The sequence below is a fragment of the Augochlora pura genome, chromosome 8 (genome assembly GCF_028453695.1).
Source record: "Augochlora pura isolate Apur16 chromosome 8, APUR_v2.2.1, whole genome shotgun sequence".
NCBI lineage: Eukaryota > Metazoa > Arthropoda > Insecta > Hymenoptera > Halictidae > Augochlora > Augochlora pura.
The window spans coordinates 9,007,497-9,031,846 of NC_135779.1; the positions used below are offsets into that span (position 1 = coordinate 9,007,497).

The 24,350-nt window shown below is 37.0% G+C and overlaps 4 protein-coding genes, 1 long non-coding RNA gene and 2 other non-coding genes across 9 annotated transcripts in view; 3 read left to right on the plus strand and 4 right to left on the minus strand.

The window, feature by feature from the left end:
* LOC144474423 (cholesterol transporter ABCA5) overlaps positions 1-8,685 on the minus strand; it is a 30,982-nt gene extending 22,297 nt beyond the window's left edge. For all 3 annotated transcript variants that reach the window (XM_078189244.1, XM_078189243.1, XM_078189242.1), the window contains exons 1-2: positions 8,412-8,685; positions 1,611-1,779 (exon numbers count right to left, since the gene is read on the minus strand). In XM_078189244.1, the coding sequence (XP_078045370.1) occupies positions 1,611-1,728 (118 nt within the window). In that variant the 5' untranslated portion in view covers positions 1,729-1,779; positions 8,412-8,685. The remainder of the gene's footprint in view (positions 1-1,610; positions 1,780-8,411) is intronic.
* Positions 8,686-10,981: 2,296 nt separating this feature from the next.
* On the plus strand, positions 10,982-11,076 carry Trnay-gua (transfer RNA tyrosine (anticodon GUA)). The gene is made up of 2 exons: positions 10,982-11,018; positions 11,041-11,076. It is a non-coding gene; the product is annotated as a tRNA-Tyr (tRNA).
* Positions 11,077-11,357: 281 nt separating this feature from the next.
* On the minus strand, positions 11,358-11,430 carry Trnar-ucg (transfer RNA arginine (anticodon UCG)). The gene has a single exon. It is a non-coding gene; the product is annotated as a tRNA-Arg (tRNA).
* A 399-nt stretch (positions 11,431-11,829) lies between these two features.
* On the plus strand, positions 11,830-12,976 carry LOC144474158 (COMM domain-containing protein 5). Its single transcript, XM_078188759.1, has 4 exons — positions 11,830-12,091; positions 12,175-12,367; positions 12,432-12,578; positions 12,644-12,976. The coding sequence occupies exons 1-4, from the start codon at positions 11,995-11,997 to the stop codon at positions 12,825-12,827; spliced, it is 621 nt and encodes a 206-aa protein (XP_078044885.1). The 5' UTR covers positions 11,830-11,994; the 3' UTR covers positions 12,828-12,976.
* Positions 12,977-13,251: 275 nt separating this feature from the next.
* Nd-30 (NADH:ubiquinone oxidoreductase core subunit S3) lies at positions 13,252-14,853 on the plus strand. Its single transcript, XM_078188948.1, has 5 exons — positions 13,252-13,472; positions 13,549-13,611; positions 13,692-13,939; positions 14,011-14,256; positions 14,322-14,853. Exons 1-5 carry the CDS (start codon positions 13,409-13,411, stop codon positions 14,487-14,489), a joined length of 789 nt encoding a protein of 262 aa, XP_078045074.1. The 5' UTR covers positions 13,252-13,408; the 3' UTR covers positions 14,490-14,853.
* Hrm (solute carrier family 16 member hermes) lies at positions 14,712-22,455 on the minus strand. The gene is made up of 5 exons (XM_078188946.1): positions 21,428-22,455; positions 20,996-21,208; positions 20,790-20,916; positions 20,514-20,693; positions 14,712-16,631 (listed from the first exon to the last, which is right to left on the minus strand). Exons 1-5 carry the CDS (start codon positions 21,570-21,572, stop codon positions 15,428-15,430), a joined length of 1,869 nt encoding a protein of 622 aa, XP_078045072.1. The 5' UTR covers positions 21,573-22,455; the 3' UTR covers positions 14,712-15,427.
* On the minus strand, positions 16,638-20,507 carry LOC144474261 (uncharacterized). The gene is made up of 3 exons (XR_013494717.1): positions 19,222-20,507; positions 17,901-19,108; positions 16,638-17,736 (listed from the first exon to the last, which is right to left on the minus strand). It is a non-coding gene; the product is annotated as an uncharacterized LOC144474261 (long non-coding RNA).
* Positions 22,456-24,350: the final 1,895 nt, after the last annotated feature.

Genomic DNA, 24,350 nt, shown 5'->3' on the forward strand with positions numbered 1-24,350 from the left:
ACCGTTCAAACCCCATCTACAATTGAACTGACCGACGCCATTCCGTGAGGAAGGAGGGCGGATGGGAGCTCTAACTATGGAACATTAATCTTCGCCGCGATCGACCCCGTCCAATCAGATTTTTTTACACGTTTCTTCCGTGCCTGAGCCACCGAAATACAATGGCCGAAATAACAATAATAGTTTTATCTCATTTTTGTGATATAACAACGTGTTTTTACGTAATACCTATTTTGTTATTAGCAGGTGATTCATTGGAACACATTCGGTGAAACGTATAATTGTTTGAATAATATAATGTTTGTTAATATGGTTGTCGTATCGATTTCCGAAAACTTTCATATTTTTTTATGAAATAAATGTGAGATCAATTAATATCTTTGTATTTGTATTTACAGAATTATCGTAAATGCGGCGAGATTATGTAAACATCAATGAACCTTTCAATCGAATTGAGGCAAAGCGATGAATTTTTTTGCGTTATCATTATTTCAACCACTATATTTCAGTAACTTCGAGTCCAGTTACTTCAACTTAAGACTCGAGTTCTCGATATAATAACGAATAATGATGAGTTCGACTCGCGATGAAGATTTCAAACAGGACCTACTAAATCGTTATTTCTTTATTTACTCAACAGGTAAGAAAACCGTTTATACGAACCACAAAAATATAACTGCCATTAATTTCCATTAAATTTAAATAAAATTCGTTCTTTCCTCTATTTTCCAAATCTGTTTACGTACTCACAGTTTAACGCATTACCACAGCCGCGCGTGTGTGACGTTCAGGATCCCGTGGTTTCTACAAAGGATAGTCAAATTAATATTATGCACGTTGCTATTTAGAGTCATAGCACCTGGCATAATATTTAAGAAGTCTACAGTTCTCGTTTGCTAAGTTGTCTCAGTGATTCATAACGGAGGTACATTGCGTTTAGCAAAGAAGGTACATTTGATAAGCAGCGAAACTAATGCCGCTGGCGAACGCTAGAGAATGTAAGGAGATCCACATTCGAACGATCAACAAGGATTTGTTCTAGTATTGTAACTAAGTAATTGTTCTATTGTACAACGATCTTCTATCATATCAATACACTTGGATACGGATATGTTAATTTTAAGCGTATTACATAACTTGATCGTTTGTCATTGACACGAAAAAAAAACATCAAAAACGCATTATAGGAGGTCAAAAACTCTGTTTTAAATGTTCCATTTTAATGAAAAAATGGAAGCTGGAAAATTAATTTCTACGTAATTCGATGTAACGTAAAAGTTGCTATAAAAATATTTATTTCCAGAACGTTATTTGAAAAATTACTAGGACTTGGTTTTTAGCTAAATGAACTCATTTAGCAGAAGTGCTTCAACATTTTCGATAGACGAAAAATACTATAAAAAGAACAATGATCGTCTGTTTTTAGTTTTGCGTTCTTGGTTTTAATCTTTAAACACTCCTAGAAGTGAGAAATAGGAGGATAGGTCTCGCGACACGGGCGACATCTTTTTATAATGATGAGAAGGGCAAACAAGTGAACAAAGCGTGATTAAAGGGTGGATACACTAAACTATGGATAATTAAGGGCAGTTAGGTAACACGATACTCACGTTTGGCCGCGGTAAGATCAAGCCAATCCCTGATCGACGAACGCGATCCGGTGAACCGAGCCGTGGACCAGGGAAACGACGCTTTTCTTGTCCCCTTAACCCTTCCTGTTTGCTCCATCCATATGGATTACGCTCGAATAGAAACCGAGGGCTAGGCTTTGCCTCTCATCTGCGAACGAACAACGAACAGAACAAATCGTTATCCAGCTTGGTTCGAATAGGTCACGAGCGAACACGCCCATAGAACAAAAATCCCCTGTCGACGATTCAGGGCGAAATTAGTCTGACGAAAAATTCTCCGGTCAGACCGAAATCTTCCATGTAAAAACGCATTCTCTCTTCGGACATTAATTTGAAAAGTTCGCGAACGCGTACTCGCACGGTTCCGATTAAACCGGAAGCCGCGACGGGTGGGCGGAAAGCTGATTTCATTAAAATTTTTATTACAGAAGCTAGGTTTATTAAATGTTACCGTACATTTTGCAAAAGAAATTCATTACCAATTTTAACTGGATATCTTGTAGTGGGTCACCAGAATGCTTCCACCAGAGAGCAATAAAGTTTTCAATGAAAATGAAGTTTTCGCGAAACCTCTAACGCTTAACCGAAGCTAGAGGACTATATTCTGCGATAATATTATCATTCTTTTGTTTCGAAGTATTTAGTAATCAGCAGACTGCAACTTTCATGTATTTATCGTAAAAATTAGTAGACGACACTTAAAACCGCAGAAAAGTTTAAAAAATTTAACATTGTTTGTGTATCATTTTCTTTAAATCACTAAAATGATTGAAGAAAGAAAGGGACTCTTTCTTGGCTCGAACTACTAGAATCTTTAATTTTTCGCAATCTATTAATAAGTTACGAACCTAGCAATTATTGTCTACATCTTCTGCGAGACCTTCGCTTAATTTGCCTCTGTGTTCCCAAATATTGATATTTCTTAGTAAATTTTTCCAAAAGTTTACTTTAAACCAGACACTATAAAACCACTATAAAAATGTTTTAAAAAAAAGATACCGTAAGCTGTCTCCAGCACAGTCAGTCACATCGCGTATGTTTCGTTTAGACTTTTACATTATTATCATATTCCCCCTTTGGTTGTCCCTAGAATTCTGACTCACAGCTATTGCGGGACAATAACGACACAAAGGGCCGGGGAGCACCGAACACACGCGAGCTTGAACGGAATAATTATTAATACCCGCAGTCGCAGTTCCCGTGGGATTGTGGTAAACTTTTTCCGATTGTCCGCCTAATAAAATTACACGTCTCTCAGGAAAGTTTGCTGGCCGATTGCCGGCGAACAGACGTTGCACAGACAGACTAGACAGACAACTCCCGCAGGACAGACGCCGCGCGCTTCAACGTGCGTTCATTAAAAGCTCGCTTTCGTGAACGACTTAGGAGGGTACGCACCCCACGACGTGTGCCCGTACATAATAAATGAAACGTACGGGCCGTCGATATAAATAGTTGTAATTCAGATATAAATACCGGTGTGTCCACTCTCGTTCGAACAGATGGTATCCCTTCTAATTATTTATTTGTTCGTGTAGCAAGAACCGAACCAAACATAGATCGTGAACAGCCCCCGAAGAATGTCTATCCTATCTCCGCCTGGGGATGACTTTTCTAAATTGGAAAGATCCTAAAATGGCCATTTTTTGTCCTGATTCTATTGCGCTTCTTCGGTGCAGTCTTCATCACCCATTTGATCGAAACTGCAGAACTATTACTTATTAATGCAGATTCGTTTTCAGATTTAATAGATTAAATAATAATGCTTTTTTTATCTAAAGAATACCTTAACAATTATTACCTGAATAATAATTTTATAAGATCGTAATAATATATTTTATGAAGTAGTAACATAACAATAACTTCATAAAATCGTGATAACAAATTAACATGGTGACAACAAAAGCTGCGGATTTTATAAATACAAGATAGTCAAAATTTACTTCGTTTTATTTTACCAAAATATATCATGAACGTTACCTTTACGTCGCTTGTAACGTTTAACTCCGATGTAAACGAAACAAACCAGCATAATTCGAACCGATTCAATGGTAGTCAGCCGCCGGAGTCGCAATTAATTATTGTGAGTTGCTCTTGGCTTAATCAGATCAAGAATTAACATATTGAGGCTAGTTTGTCGCCGATTGGTAACTAACTGATTAACTGCGCTCGGACAGACGGGGCTAAATTGATTGAAACGAATTCGTCGGTGTACATTACGTTAGAAATGCTAGAGCGGGAAAGGGGAGAGAACCTCGGTCAGTACATGCACACAATTCTTCGCGAGAAGAACGTCCCGCGTACCTTTAACGAAGTGGATCTGCCGTCGAGCACATCCACCGGATGTAGACACTCGTCGGCGTATAAATAATAAATACGAAATACACGCCAGGCTCCGACCAGGCGTACAGGGTCGTCACCCCACGAGACGCCGAGGGTTGACCGGCTAAGAAACAAATGATTAGGCGAACCGGCGACGCCGTTGCGGCTTCATATGCATCCTAGACGATGTTTCTATGGGAAATGATTCGTTAACTTTCGGACAGTGCGACTAGAAACTCGCCGACTTAGCGCAATTATTAGAATACAATTATTTTAGTCGAAATAGAGTTCATTAAAATGATATAACCATACAAATTGAATAAAATTGCATCAGGAAGGATCTATTAGTCGACCAATTGTTATTATCTTAGAACATTTCAAAAACCTGTGATATAGGTAAGGGTTGATTAATAATTAAGATAAATCGGAATGATATCCATTATTTTCTTGTAAAGAGAATTATTCTTCAACGAAGCGATCATCTATGATAGTTAAACAGTGGCATCAAAATGGACGAAATGGTATAAGCCTTCTACTAAGTAACTCTTATGAATGGGCTGTGGGTCTTTGTGTATTTTTTGGCGATGAAATTAAAAAACTGTTATAAATATGCAAGCGTTGTAGTTGATGATTAAGCACTCAATAAAATGCCTTCATCATGTTCTACGGTGTTCCTGCTTAAATATTTCGAGTAACAGAACCATACTGAAGTTGTATAAACAAATGGCACATGACAATACTGATTTGTGAAACGCAATCCTGTGAAATTTCTTTTCGAATCCAGTCATTCTCTATCTGTAGAAAACGTGACATTCGATTTTTTACAATTGAACGATCACCGTAAAAGATCTAGGGAATTGTTATTAATTGTAAACGAAAAATAGCGGCGGGGCTTAATGAAAGGTACAAGAAAATTGAACAAAAGAGAACAAGGGAGAAGATGGGCAATGCGGCGGTAAGTTCGTTGTTTGCGGTGTAATAAATTAGAAAGGGGCTCGGGGATTAAGCCTATTAAAAGCAATGCCGTGTAAATTACCCTGATCGAATTCTGAGATAATTAATCCCCAATGTCGAGCTCAGATATACACTGTTAATCTACTTATACTTTCGCTTTGTTTATTCAGCAAGTAATTTAAAATAGTCTTTCTTTCGTACGAACAGGGTACGGACTTTTGTGCGAAATAATATTGTTAATATTAATTGCAAAATGCTATCGTGTTTGATCTACCATCAAATTTCAAATGACACGGTAAGGTAAAGGTGTATTCCGATAAGAGGAGTTCGTATAAGTGAGATTCTACTGTGCTAACGGAGACTAATTCTACGAAGACAGGGGTATACGAAGAAGCCAGTACGTAAGCGTATAATCTCGAAGCACTTCAAAGGCCCTAAGAGATTACTTGTTGCGGTGCACTCGTTGCACAGGTATCCAGGGCGTTTAATCGCATCAGCCAAAAGTCGCGTAAGGTATGGACACACCGCAAAAGAATGCTTCCTAATACGATGGCAGACAACTCGATCTTGTCTCGATTAAAAATTTCTAACAGAAACGATATATTCCTGCACTTCAGCTTTCTACAATATTCTCTCATTATTCAAGCGTGGACTATTTTTTGCACTGCTCTTTGCACTTTTTATTATTATTAAAAAATAATTTAAATGTCTCGACGAGATTCATTCACCTCGATAACATTTACCAATTCGTACATCCATCGAGTCATCTAAATTGAAGAACGTTTCGAATAACTTAAGTAGTGAAGCTTAAAATAAGTCATCCAGTTATTAAGAAAGTGATACAAGCCATACCGTATGTTGGTACTGTCAGTTTGTAGAGAGTTCTCGTTTATCGACGCGATCACCGGGATTTAAAGTTGCTATCAGCAACAATTTTATGAATGAAGGAAAAGATTTCTTATCAATCTTCTTCTTGAACAATCAACAAATCGATACACTAATTTACTATTATTCCTGTTCGAAACTTTTCGACGTACTGCCTCTCTTTTTACTTCCCCCATTTGTAACTATAATCTATTATCTACGTATTCACAAACTTTGGTCGTTATCTTGCACGACTCCATTTTCTCGTCCCATCATTTCTGAGCCGGTTTCTATTGAACAAGATGCGCAATAATTCCTTTTTAATGTTCGTGTCGTAAAACACGATTACGGTTTCCCGTTGCATCTTCGATCACAAGTCCGCAATTGACTTGTTTTCTATTTAAACATACCTATCCAGATATATGCTTGATCTAAATAAGTTAAAATCGTAACATAAAAAATATAATGCAGTTGCAGCAGAATACAACTATGAGCCAGTCTAAAAGATTTCGAAACAATCCAAGCGAGTATTACAGATCAACATGTCGGTATAGACCGGTGCAGAATCAACGATATGAATATTGTTGGAACATTTCGAAACATTTGGTAGAATTCTTAGTTCGACATTTATTTACAGCCCGAATTTCTATACATATACCTTGAACGGTTGTATCTACTCAACGGTTGACTCACCACCGGATAAAGTGTCAGTCGAAAAGCATAATTGCCTCGAGGGGTCTGGCAAAGTAAAGAAAAGCGCCACTTCCTACCGGAAATCCTACCTTAGTCGGGTGTTCACTGATTAATTTAGGTCGCAGAGCTTCACCAATCTCTCTGCACTTCCATTTTCTTTCCCCTGATCTTTGCGGAACAAAAGGTTAAATTATCACTGGTGCAGACCTTTCACCATCACTTTGACATCACATTATACCGACATTCCGTGTGCACTTTGCGGTCGTACATATCGATCAGGAAACGCACTGCCCGCATATACAAATCATGATCGCTCGATATTTGTGTCTTATTCGGTCCTAGTTTCTTTCCGTTTTTCGTCTCTCCTGCTAGTCACGATCAGGATAGAAAGAGAAATAGGAGAGGCAAGAGAGAGAGAGAGAGAGAGAAAGAGAGGGAGAGAGAAAGCGAGTGTACCACGTCGAGTCGGGGTCTATCGACCGGTGAGAATCGTAGGGCGGAAGAGGGTCAGAGACGCGGAACACACGAAAAATTCCGCACGATTATAGTTCCCGTATTTACGCACACCCCGACACGATCCTAGTCCCACCTAATCACGGTCTGATGCACACACGTATAGTTTTCGGCCCGGTCAACGAGTTATAATTCATTTAGGATGCGTTTAAAGCGATTATCGCTCGTGCACTGGTACGCAGAGGTCGCTAAACGTCGCCCGCCCGTGCTTCGGCTAATAATCCGTTTAATCGTCCTTGTCGTTAGCATCTTCGTGGTCAATCGACAATTTCGCAATTGCAGTTCATCAGCTCCGATCACCGAGCCGGCCTGTGGGAGAGCTATCAATGGTTCTCCATAGATGTCCAACTTGCATCCGTCTTTGATTCTCATTCAAGCAATGCAACCTACTGAAATCAATCTATCGTATGTCCTCTGTTTTCCATGCGAAGCAAAGCTTCTCACATAGCGAGCCACTATATAGAAAGGCACGCTGTACCGTAAGAGCAAACGGTCAGCTCCTTTCGATCGTGAACAGCCATGAACGCGGCGAAGACTGACTTCCGGTTTCCTTTCCTCTTGGTTACACGTTTCTGGGATCGATCTACGGGAACACCGTCAATCCGGTGTTTCAAGAACCTGGCCAGTGCCGAATAAAATGTTATTCGAAATATTGAACAATCTATTTTATGTGAGATTTTAAAAATAAATGTTTAACATCGTATATTGCATTCGAACGGCACTCTTGACAGTGCGATACTATGTCTTTTTAAGCTTATTGTTATTACCAAAAAATACTTCGAATTGTTGGAATAGAAAATATTCAATCTACTTTCGATTGAGAACAATTATCTAATTCGGACTGTAATGCTCGTAAATAACTGGAACATCTAGCGTCTAAATTATATCTAGCTCCGGTAGTTCCAGGTAAAGGGATTGTGTCCACTCTGATATACGAACACGAGAAAGATGAGCGCACGCGTGCACGTGAACGAAAACGGATAACGAAACTGAGTGAAATTGGCGGTGTGCGAGATGAGGAAGTGCGAGTGTAACACGTTAGAGAATCGACCAGGATCGTTTTAAACGTCACAGAACATAAATAGTTGAAAGACGAGTCAGAGAGGAATGAACGCGTGAAATGGGGAGTGGGTCGGAAAAGAGGTGGAGAATAAAGGATCAGTAATAAGATAGTAAAAAAACGGGGAAAAATATACATTACCACGTTTCCAATCTTATTAACTGCCATCCCTCTCACTTGCCACTCTACCCCTCACTCTGATCGCCTCTCTCACCCCACGCTCTCTCTCTCTCTCTCTCTCTTGCATACACATACTCTACACACATACACGCAAACACACACAGTCCTCCCGCTTCACTTCACGCGAAAATCGATCCACTACCGGCCAGGCAAGCAGTCCAAGTCGAAACTGTAACCTCGTAATTCAACATTACCTTATTGTCCCTCGCATCGGCTGGCGATCGTCGTACAAAAGGATTTTTAGAAGAACACAAGCGACGGTAGCTCATTGACCGGCGTAAACGAGTTCTCTAGCTGACATTCGTTTTCACTTGGGCGAACTCTTCTATCACACTAAAAGAACTGTCTACGCGAATGATAAAGACACAAAACTTCAGCGACGATGCACCGTGATCGAAATAGTCGCGAATACAACGGGACGAAAATAAATCGCGTCTACAATCAACCCGGATACACACCAGTCAGCCGACAACGCCAGACTGCGCGAGAGCGCCACCTCTCTGTCATCTACTTTCTGTATTCTGCTTCATCCCCACTACTACCCCTTGTATCGCTTTACAGTGACCGTCTCTCTCTCTTTTACTCCACCCTTTCTTGCCCGTTCTTTCTCCCTTCCTATCACCCTTTTATCTTCGTTTACCCCCTGAACCATGGCTTTATTGTCTAATTCAAGCCGCTATAATTTCTTGATTAAATACACCCGTTGGTTCCTACCTTAACGTACCTGTTACCTATGACCTCTCCGCGTCGCAAGCTTCCGGCGTACCGTTCACAATTTTCTAATACTGATCATTCTCGAGCTGCACTATTTATCTGTTTTGAAATTCTCATTCGTTCGTTTCACGCAAATCTATCTTTCTTGCATATATTCTTACCACGTTTCCATTTTGTTCTCTTTCCCTCGCTGCCCTGTCCGTTCGTATCCCGCGCAGGCGCGTCACACGTTGCCTTCGTGGACGGACCGCGTCTGCGTTCTTTCTAACACTCTTTGTCCTGCCAATTCTTTCCGTACTCACTCTCCTTGTTCATCTTGATACCATTTGTTGGAGCGGTATGATCTGGAGGTAATTACCCAACTGTTCCACCCTCGCATGTTGGGAATACGCTATATATACCGCCTGCTGACATCAACCGCCGGATGGCGACACGCGCACACATCCTATCGTCGGGGAATATATAACCATGCGGGGGTAAATTATGCATTTTTCGAGCGATGCCGATATTCCAAACGCAATCAGATTTTATGAATAAAATGCGACGTGAGCATATGACACCCTATGTTGTTTCTCTTCGTTAGCATATTTAGTGCCTCCATTTAATATTAATATCGAATTTTTCGTAAATGTTCCGAGCAAATTCGCTTATGAACGTTCAATTTTTTTATATTTTTATGAAGATGGCGCTGACGATCAAAACAAAAGAAGACACAAGTCAAGTAGGCTTTGAATATACGTATAGGTATCTACCACAATTTTGTTTAACCAAGCTAATTTGCAACAGTTTATTAAGAAACGATTTTTGAAGGTGCTGTATCATCTTCTGCTCTAGCACAATACTCTGTACAATGACCATGTTATTTATTCGTATGTTATTAATAAACAGTAAGATTAATCTGGAAGAGTTACGATATCAGTAGCTCAAATAATGATGTATCGACGTGGGCAGATAACTGTCAATCTATAATTACAATATAGAATGGAGACATGAGTGTTTCGTGTTGGAAGATCGAACCAATAAATGTCCCAGGATATTTATTGAAATTTCAAAGTATCTTTGAGAATTTGTATGCCAGTGAACCGTGTTCCGTACGAATTTCCGGCTGCTGTCGGGGTAATATCGAATATTTACTTTCAAGGAGTATGATGTTCACTGTATTATTGATGCACTCTCCTTGTAGGCTCCTTCAATGGAGAATCGACTACAATTTCACTGTTCGATGTCCCTCAGTGGACGCTACCCCTTCTAGAATGTATATGTACATTTTGTGTATATAAGTATATATTTTATCAAACGTTCAACACTTTCTCAATTAATTTTCTTAAAACAATTTTATTATTATCACCGTTTATTATTTGGAAAGGAAAGGTAGATGGCGGTAAAAGATGATAGTGAATGGAGGGCTGTAGATTCAAGAAATCATAAATTATGAATCTCATGACACGAATGAGTAGCGAGACGAAATTAATAGAAAGGATCGTGTAAAGTACGACTGACATTTAGGTGTGGTCTATTCGAGATGGATTCACTATGTTCTGATTAGGGAATTGGCTCTCCTAAAATGATTTTGTGATTAAAAAGCACAGAATCAATACTAGCACTATAATAAAAAACAACGTTACGTGATCCAGTTTTGAAACGAATTGACAGTTCAAATTGAATTTAGAATAATTCCTTCTATTAATCCTTTTAATTTTCCTTTTCTAAATTAATATCAAATTTTAAACGACAATCTCTTTAAACATAACGTTTCACAAAGTTCCAATTTGCTGATTGGGTGCCATAATTAAGTTAAGAACATCGTACTTAATGTCATAATAAATTTTCTTCTCCACAAATAATTTCGATGTTTTGATTATACGTTGTTACTAATTTCTAATTATTGAATAAATAAAGTAGAGAGTAAATAATAATTTGACCTTGGATTGACTTTTCCTGTAGCTTAAACAGGTATATACACAGGTAAATAATTTCAAAGTAGGAAAATATATTTGGTTTTAGGATAAGTAACCTGATCACATGACTACTGGCACACGTGAATCATCAACCTTCGATAGCTCAGTTGGTAGAGCGGTGGACTGTAGTTGGCATGTTAAAACGGTAGATATCCATAGGTCGCTGGTTCAAATCCGGCTCGAAGGAATTTTTTTTTCTTTCCAAAATAAATAAAACATACAGTCTATACTTAAAATGTTTTTTACATTCGAGTGCTTTCCTGCAAGGTTAAGTTTTTATTCCCTATGAAATAAGATTAACCAGCTAGGAAGCACTGTCTAATATTTAAGGTATATGTATTAAATTTTAAATGTACTACACATTCATGTCAAAAAAATATATAGAGCAGAATGATTATTATTTAATATATTTATCAATGTACCTGATATCATACGTATACAAAAAATATCAAAAAAAGGAAACACGTTCGACCGTGACAGGACTCGAACCTGCAATCTTCGGATCCGAAGTCCGACGCCTTATCCATTAGGCCACACGGTCAGATGTATGCTGTATTTCAAATTTGATATATCAATCTATTTATTATAGATCTTTATTTGTCAATATGAAATATTACACTGAATATTTCACAGATATTAATGTATCTACTAAAATGATATATGTAATAAACCTTTCTTGTTCATAATGTCCTTGTTATAATTTTTGAAACAAATATATCAATGATGTACCAAAATGACTGAATCGGTAGTGTGAAAAGAATAATTGAAAACATTGAAAAATAATCGTATCATTTATTAAAATACGACTCAAATTATATGTTATTAATAAAGTATATTTCAGGCCTTTATGCGTGACAATTATTTTGAAATATGAAATCTGCTCTTCCATAATTCTATGTTACTTAAGCTCTGCTAGATGGCATTAAACGATAGAAACAGAAACAAGTCATCTGTTTGGAGAATGACAGAATGATACATTGTGACTGATAGCAGTGAAATTGTAAAAAATAATATTATTCAGAATACTTCTTAACACTTCAATTATATTAAACGATTTTTCATATTGTCTTCTTCATAGAACAACGGAAAAAAAATTATAACAAATATGACAACTTTTCAGACACAACTTTTGTATGCCTTAGGAAACAATATAAAAGTTCTTCCAGAATTGAAAAAGATGTTCATTCGCCCGTTAATACAGAGTAAGTCCTTTTTAAATCTGTACTATAATTAAATATACATTATTGTGACATATGTTGCAAATACTCTAACCTTTCATTTGTAGTTGCTGTGAAGGCAATAAATCAAGAATATATAGAGGAAGGAATATTAGATAAAATAAGTCAAAAATACAATGTACCGGAAGAATCTGTGGATGAGTACTATTCAGTCATTTATACAATATTAAAGGTTCACTTGGGTATATTATCTCAGAATGTAAAACCTGGAGAATTCAAACAAATATTGGAAGAATTAAAGTATATATTTAATAATTAATTTAATAAACTATTTGCAATTTTAATTAACAACATTATTGCTCAGATTATCTCCTGACTGCATTGAGGATTTGTCTACTGTCATCTATGGCCAAAAACGACCAGAATTAGTAATGGGTTTAATCAATAAAACAAAATTTTATTCACATCTTGTATCTTGCAAGTGGCGTGTGGACATCACCATTTCTTCCAAGTAATATCCTAACATTTGTTAAGATATCATTTTTGATTAGTTATTTATTTCTCTATTATTTTCAGCATTATAAATAGAGTCCTGGAACCACATATTATAATGAAGTGGACATTCAGCAATGGCGAGCACCAAATATTTGAATTATCTATGTCAAAATTCCATCAACTTAGACATGCTGTAGCAACCATACTTGTGGACATGCAAAAACTAGAACAGAAATGTGCTTCAAAAAATATTGTGAGCAGTTGATAATTGTACATAAGATAGGTATCTTCACTTTTGATTAAGGAACAATAACATTTTATAAAATCAATTATGCAAGGAAACTGTAGAGTTAAGTTTTGTATTGTAAAGGTATTGTAAATATAACATAAAGTAAAACTGAAAGATTTTTGTATAGTATTTCATTTCGAATAGTTAATAGATTTTCATTTAAATAGTCACACTATATTAATTATGTTACTTCTGAAATTAATAAATTATTTAATTTATATTGATCCCATTACCATTTCGGTGTCGCGTTCAGCGTTACCGATTACATATTGGAATTATAGTCTATATAGATCTATAGTGTATGTAGATCAATTCTACTCTTCATATTGTCATAACTGTGTATATTTATTTCAAACACACTTTTCTGTGTTGCAATCAGATTGAATTAGATGTAGTTCTCCATTGCAGTCAGATTTAGTCAGATGCAGTTCTCTGTTGCAGTCAATAATATACAGAAATCTCTATTACCTAATGAGCCTGATAAATGTCGTACACAGTTTTATAGAGTGTCTTGGGTGTAGTGTTTTGTGTGGGAAGGAGAAGATTTTTCTTTGAAAATGACGTCTCTATTACGGAATTGTTTAAAACTCTCTCGAAATTTACCTGCCGCAACACCCAAATGTAAAGAATTTATTTGATATTTGTTGAATTTCTCTTTTCTTTGTATTATGTAATACATTATTAATACAATTGATAGGTTATCCGAAACTTCTTCCATCATTTAGAACGAATACAACAACCGAAAAGCCAGAAACGCAGCGTACGTAAAACAATTATTAATTGCTTATTCATCTATTGTGTAATAGTGCTATGAATAATGACGATAAGAATGTTTTACAGCAACAATACGTAAACCCAGCAATGTAGATGTAGGAATTTTGAAGACATTTGGTCAATACGTTGCTGAATGCTTGCCAAAATATGTACAAAAGGTACAAATTATGAGCGGTGATGAGCTTGAGGTATTAATTGTCCCCGACGGTATTGTTCCAGTACTAACATTTTTGAAAAATCATCATAATGCTCAATTTACTAATTTGTCTGATATTACTGCAATTGATGTACCTAGTCGTAAATACAGATTTGAGGTAAAGATTTCTATATTCAGGAACATTGTCATATTTGTTATACATACTATTATTTATCTTATTGTTTCTAGATTGTTTATAACATTCTGTCATTAAGATATAATTCACGCATTAGGGTAAAAACATACACAGATGAATTGACACCTATAGATTCAGCTGAACCTATATATGATGCTGCTAATTGGTATGAACGAGAAGTTTGGGACATGTATGGTGTAATCTTTACAAATAATTCAGATCTTCGTAGAATTCTTACGGACTATGGATTTGAAGGACATCCATTAAGAAAAGATTTCCCACTCTCTGGTTATGTTGAGGTATTTAAGTGATATATTTTTTTTTTCTGGGTAATATATACCATGAAAAAATGTTTTTCCATTAGGTACGCTATGATGATGAAAAGAAAAGAGTAGTATGTGAACCCCTGGAATTGACCCAGGAATTCCGTAAATTTGAATTGTCTGCTCCATGGGAACAATTCCCCAATTTCCGGCAAGCTGAAGAAGTAGCAAAAACAGAACCATCTAAACAGGAAGCGGAAAAGAAATAATTTATTCAGACAATAGTATAAAAAATAAACGTTGTAAATTTTACATATAGGAATCATAAAAATATTGTGAAGGGGTTACTTTAACATCTACTTAGCAATTCATAACGATATTATTGAGCCCCTTCAATAAAATAAATACAAATCACGATTTACTTTTTATTAATCCTAATGAAATAAATAATTTACTCATTCATATGGAACTCCACCAATAAGATATCCATGTTTCATATCATTATTTATTTTACATATTGTATAGTATTATAAATGTAATTCATTAATTACAAAGTACTTACATTCTAATTTTAAGGCATATTTTTCGGTGATTTGTAAACGAATGAATAACAAAATTGACTATCTTCAATGACAGAGTGTTTATAACAGTAGGAATTATATACATATTCATCTCTCCCTCTTTTTTCCAAGTGTAAAAACAAATAGTCGACATTTTTTTTATACTTACGTTTATATACTAAGAAAATATTATGTGCACTAAATTATATTATTGCGCTTTTTTTCTTTATTTAAATTACAATAGCACCTGCAACTAGTGCGCTTCTGAACTAAGTACTTAAATTACTTTCTATGTCTTTATCTTCTTTTTCATATTTAGTAATCAACAAGAACAGACATCCAAAGAGTAATTTTTTCTTGTATGTTAAGGCAAGACACTTTCAATTTTGAAGAAAAAGAGAAACCGTCGCGTTTCTTAAAAATATATCCTTTGAAAATTGTTTCCCTACTAATCCACCTGAAAATGTGCGCGTGGATCGTGTAACGTCATCACAGTGCCAGTGGTATGTACAGAACATTCATTCTAACATCACAGTGTTTCATAATTATATAGTCATTACTATGAATTGAGACACGCCTAATCTACGATAATTATACAATTAAGCTCTTCGCTTACACAAGATAGTCAATACCGACACACAAATGGACTATAACTTTTCAACGGGTGCGACTTTCTCCATAGCTTCTTGTCTTTTCCTGATGAATGGTACGATACCCCACAAGGCAGCACCTACCACTAAAATGATTCCCAGTATGCTAAAGATGGGACCATAGCTCCCGATTTGTTCGAATATAAGACCGCAAATGGGTGGACCAACTAGTTGTATAATTCCATTCACAAACAAAGAGATACCGTAAGAGGAGGTAAGTTTTTCTGTTCCTAACATATCTGCCATTATAACTGCGGTGATACCGACATAAATACCAGACGCTAAACCGAAGACACCGCAGTAAATGGACAGCATAGTATACTCAGTTGCAATTGGCAGAAGAGCTAACGAGATTCCAGAAATAAGCAGTCCTCCAACAAAGTACCAATGCTTTGGCATCATTGAAACATCGGAGAGAGCTGAGCCACCAATACGTCCTATCAAATCTAAGATTGAGACGATTGAAAGGAGAAGGGAAGACATGTTCTTGTCGAAGCCCAACGAGATCGCGTAAGCTGGCAGTAATATAATAAAGTTCGTGTAGCTGACCGCGTTCGTAGAATTTGAGATCAGGATGACGAGATAAATGGGGTCTTTCAGCAGACTGAAGTCGAAGAACTTGTTTTGCGGCTTCTCCTCGTCTTTCTTCGCCTCATCCACGTTCTTTCTTGTGAACGTGCTAGAGATCGCGTTGAGTGTCAGCGTGGACGCCCTTTCTGGGTGTAAAGCGGAAAGAGTGCTTCCGTGGTACGGTGTGCTAACATAATTGAACGACGACGTGCTTGGCGACTGGAACGGTGATTTGCGTCTTGATAACTTGTTATGATCACCGGCACGTTCAGGGACCGTGTGCAACGCAGGCGTGCTGTGCATCTGACCCGTTATTTCTCGTCCTGTGGGCATACTGATTTTTCTCGTTCTTCCTTGGACAGGCGTGTTTTTGTAATATTCTAATGCGACGCTGGATGCGCTCTTTGGTACTATCGGCGCAGCCTTCTCGTTTGAATTTGGCAAAGAAATCATAAGATTTGATTTCTTTTCGTCTTCAGGACTAGTTATGGTCACAGTAGCGGCCTCCAAGTCATGGTCGCTCGACTTGTTCAACGACGAAGATGGTACCATATGTTTTTCCACTGGTTCGTACAAAAGAGCACTCGCCCATACATTCAAAGTGACAGCACCCATTATTAATACTGCACCTCTGCAAAAAAGCAAAATAAACTTTAGCGTTCACGTTCGGTCTATTATTAGAATTTGCTATAGCTTACAATGTCGTCAACAGGACATTCCATGGCTGTCAAAAATAAAAAGAATTTCAAACGTACATTAGCGAATGGTGTAACTTAAAACTCGATTACAAGAAGATCATGAATGAATTTCTGACCATTATTAATCATGACAGTTCTTAAAAATGTGAATGTTGTATTCGAATTTATAATTAATGAATGATTAAGAATACAAAAATGAAATGGAATGGGAAAAATTTCGAAATACTTAATGGCCATTTTGCAAGGATCTGTATATATGACTATGCAAAAGTAAATAATTCAAAAGATAATTATTATAAGCGTTTACAGGAACGCTTTATTATTCATGTTCCCATTGTATGTCTTAATTACATAATTAGAACATATTTTCAAGTATCACTTGTTATCGTTTATAAATCATGAAAGTTATAAAATATTAATATCATAAGTTACAGATACTTCTTAGTTAAGAGTGCCAATAATACAGTCTTTGGTAATTTATAGAACACATGAGATTTTCTCAGTTACAAATTTCTGTATAATGAAATGCACTTATCACTGTTTTACATATTTGGCAAACTATATCACAGACATATATCACTAACAAAGACTCATATACCAAAATATATGAGAGTTCCTTGAATATAATACTCTTATAAAACAGGCGTTTCATAGTCTGTGCCATAGTCGTCTTCCACGTAGGGCCCAGACTATGACATACCCGACTTGATGTGGCAATCTGAAACCGTTACACATATTAAACACGAACAAAAAGCATTCCAACAAATAAAATCAACAAAATATCGGCGTAAAGCAGAAATGCTTGGAATTTCTTCAAACGTAACGCACCCGTGGGCGTTGCGTTAAAAACATTGAAGAGGATAAAAAAACAATATCAAAGTCGAGAACGCGCATCCCTTCGCTTTCAAAATAGATTGGGATGGAAGTGTGATATTTTTAGCGTGTTTCAGATCGCGTACAATATTCTTTGCAGTATGAGAAGTTCATCTTCTTCGAAATCGTATTTTGTCCCTGTCTTCTTCCGTGGAACACATTCTTCTGCAACAAAAGAAAAACAAAACGGACGCTTAGACGGAGCAGACTCTTCGTTCTTACGTATCTAGATCGTGTGGTATTTAAGTGAGAAAAAAGAGAGAGAGAGAGAGGGAGACTACACGTGCGTGTATATTATGTATATAAATATACAAAAATGTATGATTTACGATTATAAATCCATAGTTTCAGTTCGAAATAATTCGAAACACGCTATAATAAATTTTCTCGCCGAGGAGCGATCCGGCAAACAGCGTGCAATCATGATGCTGAAAAGGAACCTTGAAATAAGAGCAAAAAATGGTGACGAAACGAAATGCAAAGTCCATTACATTTACATCGATCTAATCGTTATTCTTCGTTATTTAAACAGGACCAATACACTCATTACCGTTTTTCGCTGTCTAATACAAAAGGAGAAAAAATAAACTATGTTTCTATCACAAATATAAATAACTTTTACAAACGAAGAGATTGATTTCAGTCATCTTAGTTTTGTGGTAAACTGGAACGATCGTTCGAAGTTATCGCGATTCCTTTTTCTCCACTTTTTCCTTCCCGCGTAGTGACACGTTAACTCTAAACACGTGAACATCACGCGTTCATAGCTGAACGCGCGAGTGCACACACACGAACGTACGAGACTTTCGACAACAAGACACACGTTTCCGTTGATTCTACGAACGTGATTCTTACGTTATATACAGGAATGTTCTTAGGCAGCCTACAAATACAAATTTACTGAACGCTTTACTATGAATTGTTCAGGGTTAGATATTAGACTGCGACAATTGTATTTGAAAACATTTAAAAATCATTATTAAACTGTCACTCTTTACGGTGAATCAGCTTCATTTCTTATGAAAAAAAATATCTGTAAAAGTTTGGGAATGTTAAAAATAAAACAGAAATAATTGCAAGTCTTCTTATAATTAAAATATTTGCGTATATCATAAGTTCATAAAGAAACGAAATCTAGTAATTACTGTAAGAAGCCCCTTAAGCAAATTAATTATAAGGTATAAAATAAAGTTGAAAAAGAAATTGGTATTCTTAAATTCTTGATGCTTGTGTTCAGAGTGATACCATACGTGTCATGCAGGAGGTATACATATATAATGTTTACTTTCAAAGTCTAGCTATACAAACATTTCTGTTCCTCGTTCTATGCACACAGTGAATGACGCGCGTGTACGAAATTATCACCCTCCCCTCTTCCTAACTCGTTCAAACGATTTTCCCTATATTTCAAACAGTACAATTAGTTGTAAAAAGATAAGAACATGTGAGCTTTAACATATACAATTGTATTTCAAATAATAACGTACACTTTCACTCTAGATAGCAATATATCATGTTTCAACGTTTATCTGGACACCTAAAACACAATGAAATAAAAGTTGTAACTGTTTTATGGAAAGCACCTGACGAAGTGTGGGCTATGATTTCATGTACGAAGTTTCTAATCAACAACCTGAGCAAGTAAATCACCTTAACACGATGCAGGAAGGGCATCGCGCGCCATGATGGCAAGCATGATTGGCATCCCAAACATGTTTGTGTCCCTTGCAGTCGCATCGTGGTCTTGTCTAATTTAAACCGACATTAAAACACACGACTCACGAAACATAATTCCGTTTCTTTTTCATAAAATTATCGACACATATTTTCAACAATTTATGGAGTAACACGTCAATCTATGAAAACGCTATTATATAATATTCCTTACCTAAACACGTAGCAGCTCATTATTTATGGCATCAACGTTTCAGTAGTAGACTTCCGGTTAGTTTAAAAATTTCTCTGCTATCACTTTGACTGCCATGATTACACGCGGACGAATATATCCGAGACTAAAAAATTCATTTTTAGACAGAAGCATTGAATAAGAATAGCTTTATCGTTCTTATTTAATAAGGTTAAAAGAGCACAGGAGATACGCCTCAGCGTCATCCTCTCTGTTCGAATTTGTGGATGGTTTTCGCGTGGCAGTCAATGTGTTATAATAGCAGAACGTGTAATTTGGTTGCGGACCTAGAGAACCTCCCTTTATATTCCTTCACATAATTTGTATACATTACCGTGGAAAATGTCGAATGGTTAATGTGCGTTATCTTTAGAAACAACGCGTTTGATGGAGACGCCATAAAACAGCTAATTGAAGCTGTAAATTTTGCAGGGATGTATAATAGCGTCATATACACAGATGCACGCGCTTCTTTTATCTGAGTATCTCATGAAGGGAGAACAAGTGCATGCATATCAGTCATCTTCACATTCATTTATTAAATTGTAGTAATGATGTATATTAGTACTCACCGAAAAACGATCTTCACAAAATATTACGACAGTAACACTATATTTACAGGTCCCCACGGGAACGTGAAAACGCACGTAAAAAAATACACAAATGTCTTGTATTTTTTGTAACGCGGTTCCAGCGTCACAAAGTTACATAAAATCGAACGATCAATGTCACAGATCACATGAATAATTAAATTTTGTCAAAACTGATTGAAACTAATGCATGAAAATGTATTTTTCTGATCTTGTTATTTTCTTTGAAAGAATCAAAAGACTTGGATGTATGAACACAAACACATAAAAATGAATATTAATACATGACATTGCCTTAATTCAAATAGATGAGGTTTTGTTACAGAAACAATTTACGAAAATGATGTTCTCTACCAGTAACGTATTTTTAACTGATCATGAATACAACGTTTATCAGGAAAATAAAGTCATACCTGCTAAATAATAAATGTAACAGAAGGACATACCTGTATCCATACTCTCGTAAGAGAATTCCAAGGATTGGTGGAAGGAATATTGAACCTAGTGCACTACCAGATATGCAGAGACCATTTGCAAGTCCACGTAACCGTACAAAATAAGAAGTTACAATATACACTGTTGGTGGGAAGGCCAGTCCTGCTCCTGTTCCGACGAAAACTCCATAACTACAGATAAAATAAGAAACAATATTACATCTTAATAATTTTTGTACTAAACATTATTTAATTTGCTCAAATTTGTTGCATTTGATACATAATTACCTAATACATAAAAAGGCCACAGAGTCAGCAAAGTAGCTTAGCATCATTCCTACAGCTGCAAATGTTCCTCCAATAAGTGTTACTGTTCGATAAGAGTATTTCACTGATAACACACTGGAAAGTGGACCTACAATAAGAGTTAGGCACATTTATCTTTAATCTTATAATTTATGAAATTTCTTGACAGTTTTGAGAAAACTAATTACCAAGTGAACTGTAGAGAAAATAGCATAATGCTGGTATCCAAGCAGCTGCAGCAGGTGATGCGTCGAAAACTTCCAAAAATTCAACAAAGAGGACCCCAAATGATTTTACTGTTCCTGGTATCAAAAGATTGACCATGACAGATGCTAGAAGTACGAGCCATCCCCATCCTCCATCTGGTGGGACTAAGTCTTCCACAGTCGTTGTGTCTTTAACTAAAATGCACAACAATATTTAATTTGTCCATAGTAAAATAGTTAGTCATCCTGTATGATACTTTTAACTTAGGTCATAGTACAATGTGAAAGACCTGCATTAAAAGATTTCTTAATTTTAAAAATATTAAAAGGATGGAATATATAGAAGTATTAAAATAACATGGGATAAGTATCCCACTATGTTTTGTTTCTGTGAAAATATAAGAATGAACTTACTTTGTTTATTGGTCCCATTGACATTGCTCTTCTTCTCTTTCTCCGAATGTTGCGACACGAGTGTGTACTCTGCCTTCTTCCCTTTACTTGTTCCGAATTTGATGTTGATCCCATTGTCTTGATCTTGGACTCGTTGCATTGTCATCGACCTTTTCTTTTCCGTTTAGAGTGACGCGCGCGCTCTTATACGCATGTATACGCGTGCGTATGTATTTGTACGAAGAAAAAGCGAAACCAATCGCTGCTCACTATTGCTGTTGCTGCTGCTACGAAGGAAAATCTAACACGCGATTGTTGAGCACCAAATTAACACGAGAAACGCAACGAGAACTCCGAATAGAACTCAACGGAATCAAGAAAAAGTAAAAACAAAGGAGTGGTTGAGGGTGGGAGGAGAAAGAAAGAGAGAGAGAGAGAGTGAGAGAAATGAAAAAGCGGAGACCCGGGGAAATGCGCACTGGATTACAGCACAGAATACATGTAACAATGACAATCTACAAAGTGGTACGGCAGTATCATCAATGTTCACAAACTGCAGGATCAGCAGTCGTGTCCTCCTCCCCGATAGCTTCGGACTTCATCAATTTCAGTCTGATGCTAATCAGACGGTGGCTCGCGTCGATCCTCACAAGATAAAGCGAGCCTCGTTGTGGTCCGGTCATAGACCTACCACGCTTTAACGATTTCCTTCGAAACTGAGGGAAATATTTGCGATGCAACTGACCCGACGCCACGACCGACGGTCCGCAATGCGTCGATGAAGCAAGCTGTTCTTCCACGACTAGGCCAACTCTTCCACCCGTGGCACTTGATCCCGGTACTCTGTCAAATTGCATAGAGCACGTAAACAATCGCATGTAGACGAATGATTGCTCTCTTTTCTCGGGGTTCACAGTGCGGACACTATTATCATCCCGTGTGTCGAGGCAACTGATATCACACCACTAGGCCACGGACGCACACGCGCAACCAAAACAGAGCTCCTTCACCGCGGAACGGCCGATCAGCTGTGTATCACGCAGGGCTGTTTGCCACTACTTCATCCTGTCCCCCACCATTACTCCCGTTTCACTCTTCCCTCCGGCATTCGACGATTCTCCCACTACGTTTTTTAAATGCTATACACTGTGTATCGGTAGGGACGAAAGTATACATATGCAGTAAATACATGTACCCAGAATATGGAAAACTAGCGTCATAATCATTCCAATTCTCAACCGCTTAAGGATCGAAGGGTTTGTATGAAGAGTTAATAGTATCACCTTTCACAATTTCATCGTAACTGCGACACGTATTTATTCCTTGCAGAAAATGTGATCTTTCACTTCGTGTAACAAAGTTGACATTTCGCACTTTTCACCACTCCGCGTACTTAAAAATATCTCTTGAAAATCTTCTCTCATTAAATCAAATATTCTGCTTTATGATTTCAAGTGAATTACTACTTGAGATTGTATATCAGTACTAGTTCAAATTTTTCCAACTAATCGAGTATCATTCTTATCAAGAACTATCAAATGGTCATTTTCAACTTATCTTTTTACGGTATTTGTTTAAAGCTTTCAATGACACGAAGATGCGTTGTTATGATTCTCATCAGATTAATATCCTTTTACCAACAGCATTACAAATTTTTTGAAAGATTTACGTTTTTAATTTCTTGGATCTAGATTCTTGCATGACGCATGGAAAAGTTTGACAGAATACAATTGTGGTACCAATTGCAGTAATAATCATTTGCGTGCAATTGCTATCGAGTTAGTGTTTATACCTATTAAATCACTTAAGAATCAACGAAGGAAAATATTGGTAGGAAACCGTAAATTGATCGAGAGATTATATAGATAAAGAGGGAGTAAGACACATGAGTTAAGTAAAATAAGAAAAATGCGCAGCAAAGTTTGTACAAAAGATTAGAAAAATGTGTCACGGATGCGAGGGAGGAATCGCGAGTCAAGTCTACTTCAAGACCGAAAGAATAAGCATTAATAAAATCATTTCATTTTATTTCTTGTAAAAATTAATATAAAATAGGTGACGGCATTAGCTCCGGTGAATCTGAATGTAGATCAAAATCATCGATCGTTAGTGTTGGTAGCAACACGACTCATTGAAAGATATTGTACACCAGCCAGCATGGAGGGATATAGTACACGGCGACAAGAAACAAGGGAATGGAAAATTTACAGCGGTCGCATGTGCAGTCAGGGACCAATGTAGGATTTTGTCCTCTTGCCGGAACGCCTCCCGTACGAATTTAACGTTCGTCGGGCACGATGTGCATCGTCCCACTTTGAGCATAGAGAAATCGAGGTAGGGAAAAACAAGTATCCGCTACGATAAGATCTTCTTCTGGCTCGATATTCAGAGGCAATAGAGGAAAACGTGCCTTTCCTTGCTGGCAGAAATCCGTGCGCCGTCTTATCACGAAAAAGGTAAATTCCAAGCGACTCATCGGTAGGTTTAATCACTCCTTGTAAGCTTCATTATCTGATGATCCCTTTTGAACGGTTTCGACAAACTATTCGGCTGAGTCACTATTTATTTTCGTCGTAGGAGGTTGTAATTTCATCAATAATAAAAAACAATGTTTGACGTTTGTAGGATTAATTCTATTGTACGAAGAGGTCAGAATACTTTTTCAAACCGAAGCGCATAAGTAATAGCTCTATTTCGTACCGAGGGGCAGCATGCAGTATTGAATGAACCGTACATTCGCTCGCCTCATAAGACGGTTTATGCGTTCTGTGAAGCAGATAACTATCAACGGAGATCCTAGTAAACAATTTTCACGGAATTAATGTTTGGTTACGTAGCGAAACGAGTGTCTATCGTTTCAGCCGTATCGCGGATTGCTGGCAACAAGTATTTGTCGGAGAAACCATTGTATGTGCATTTGCTGATGACTGTTCAGGGAATTAGA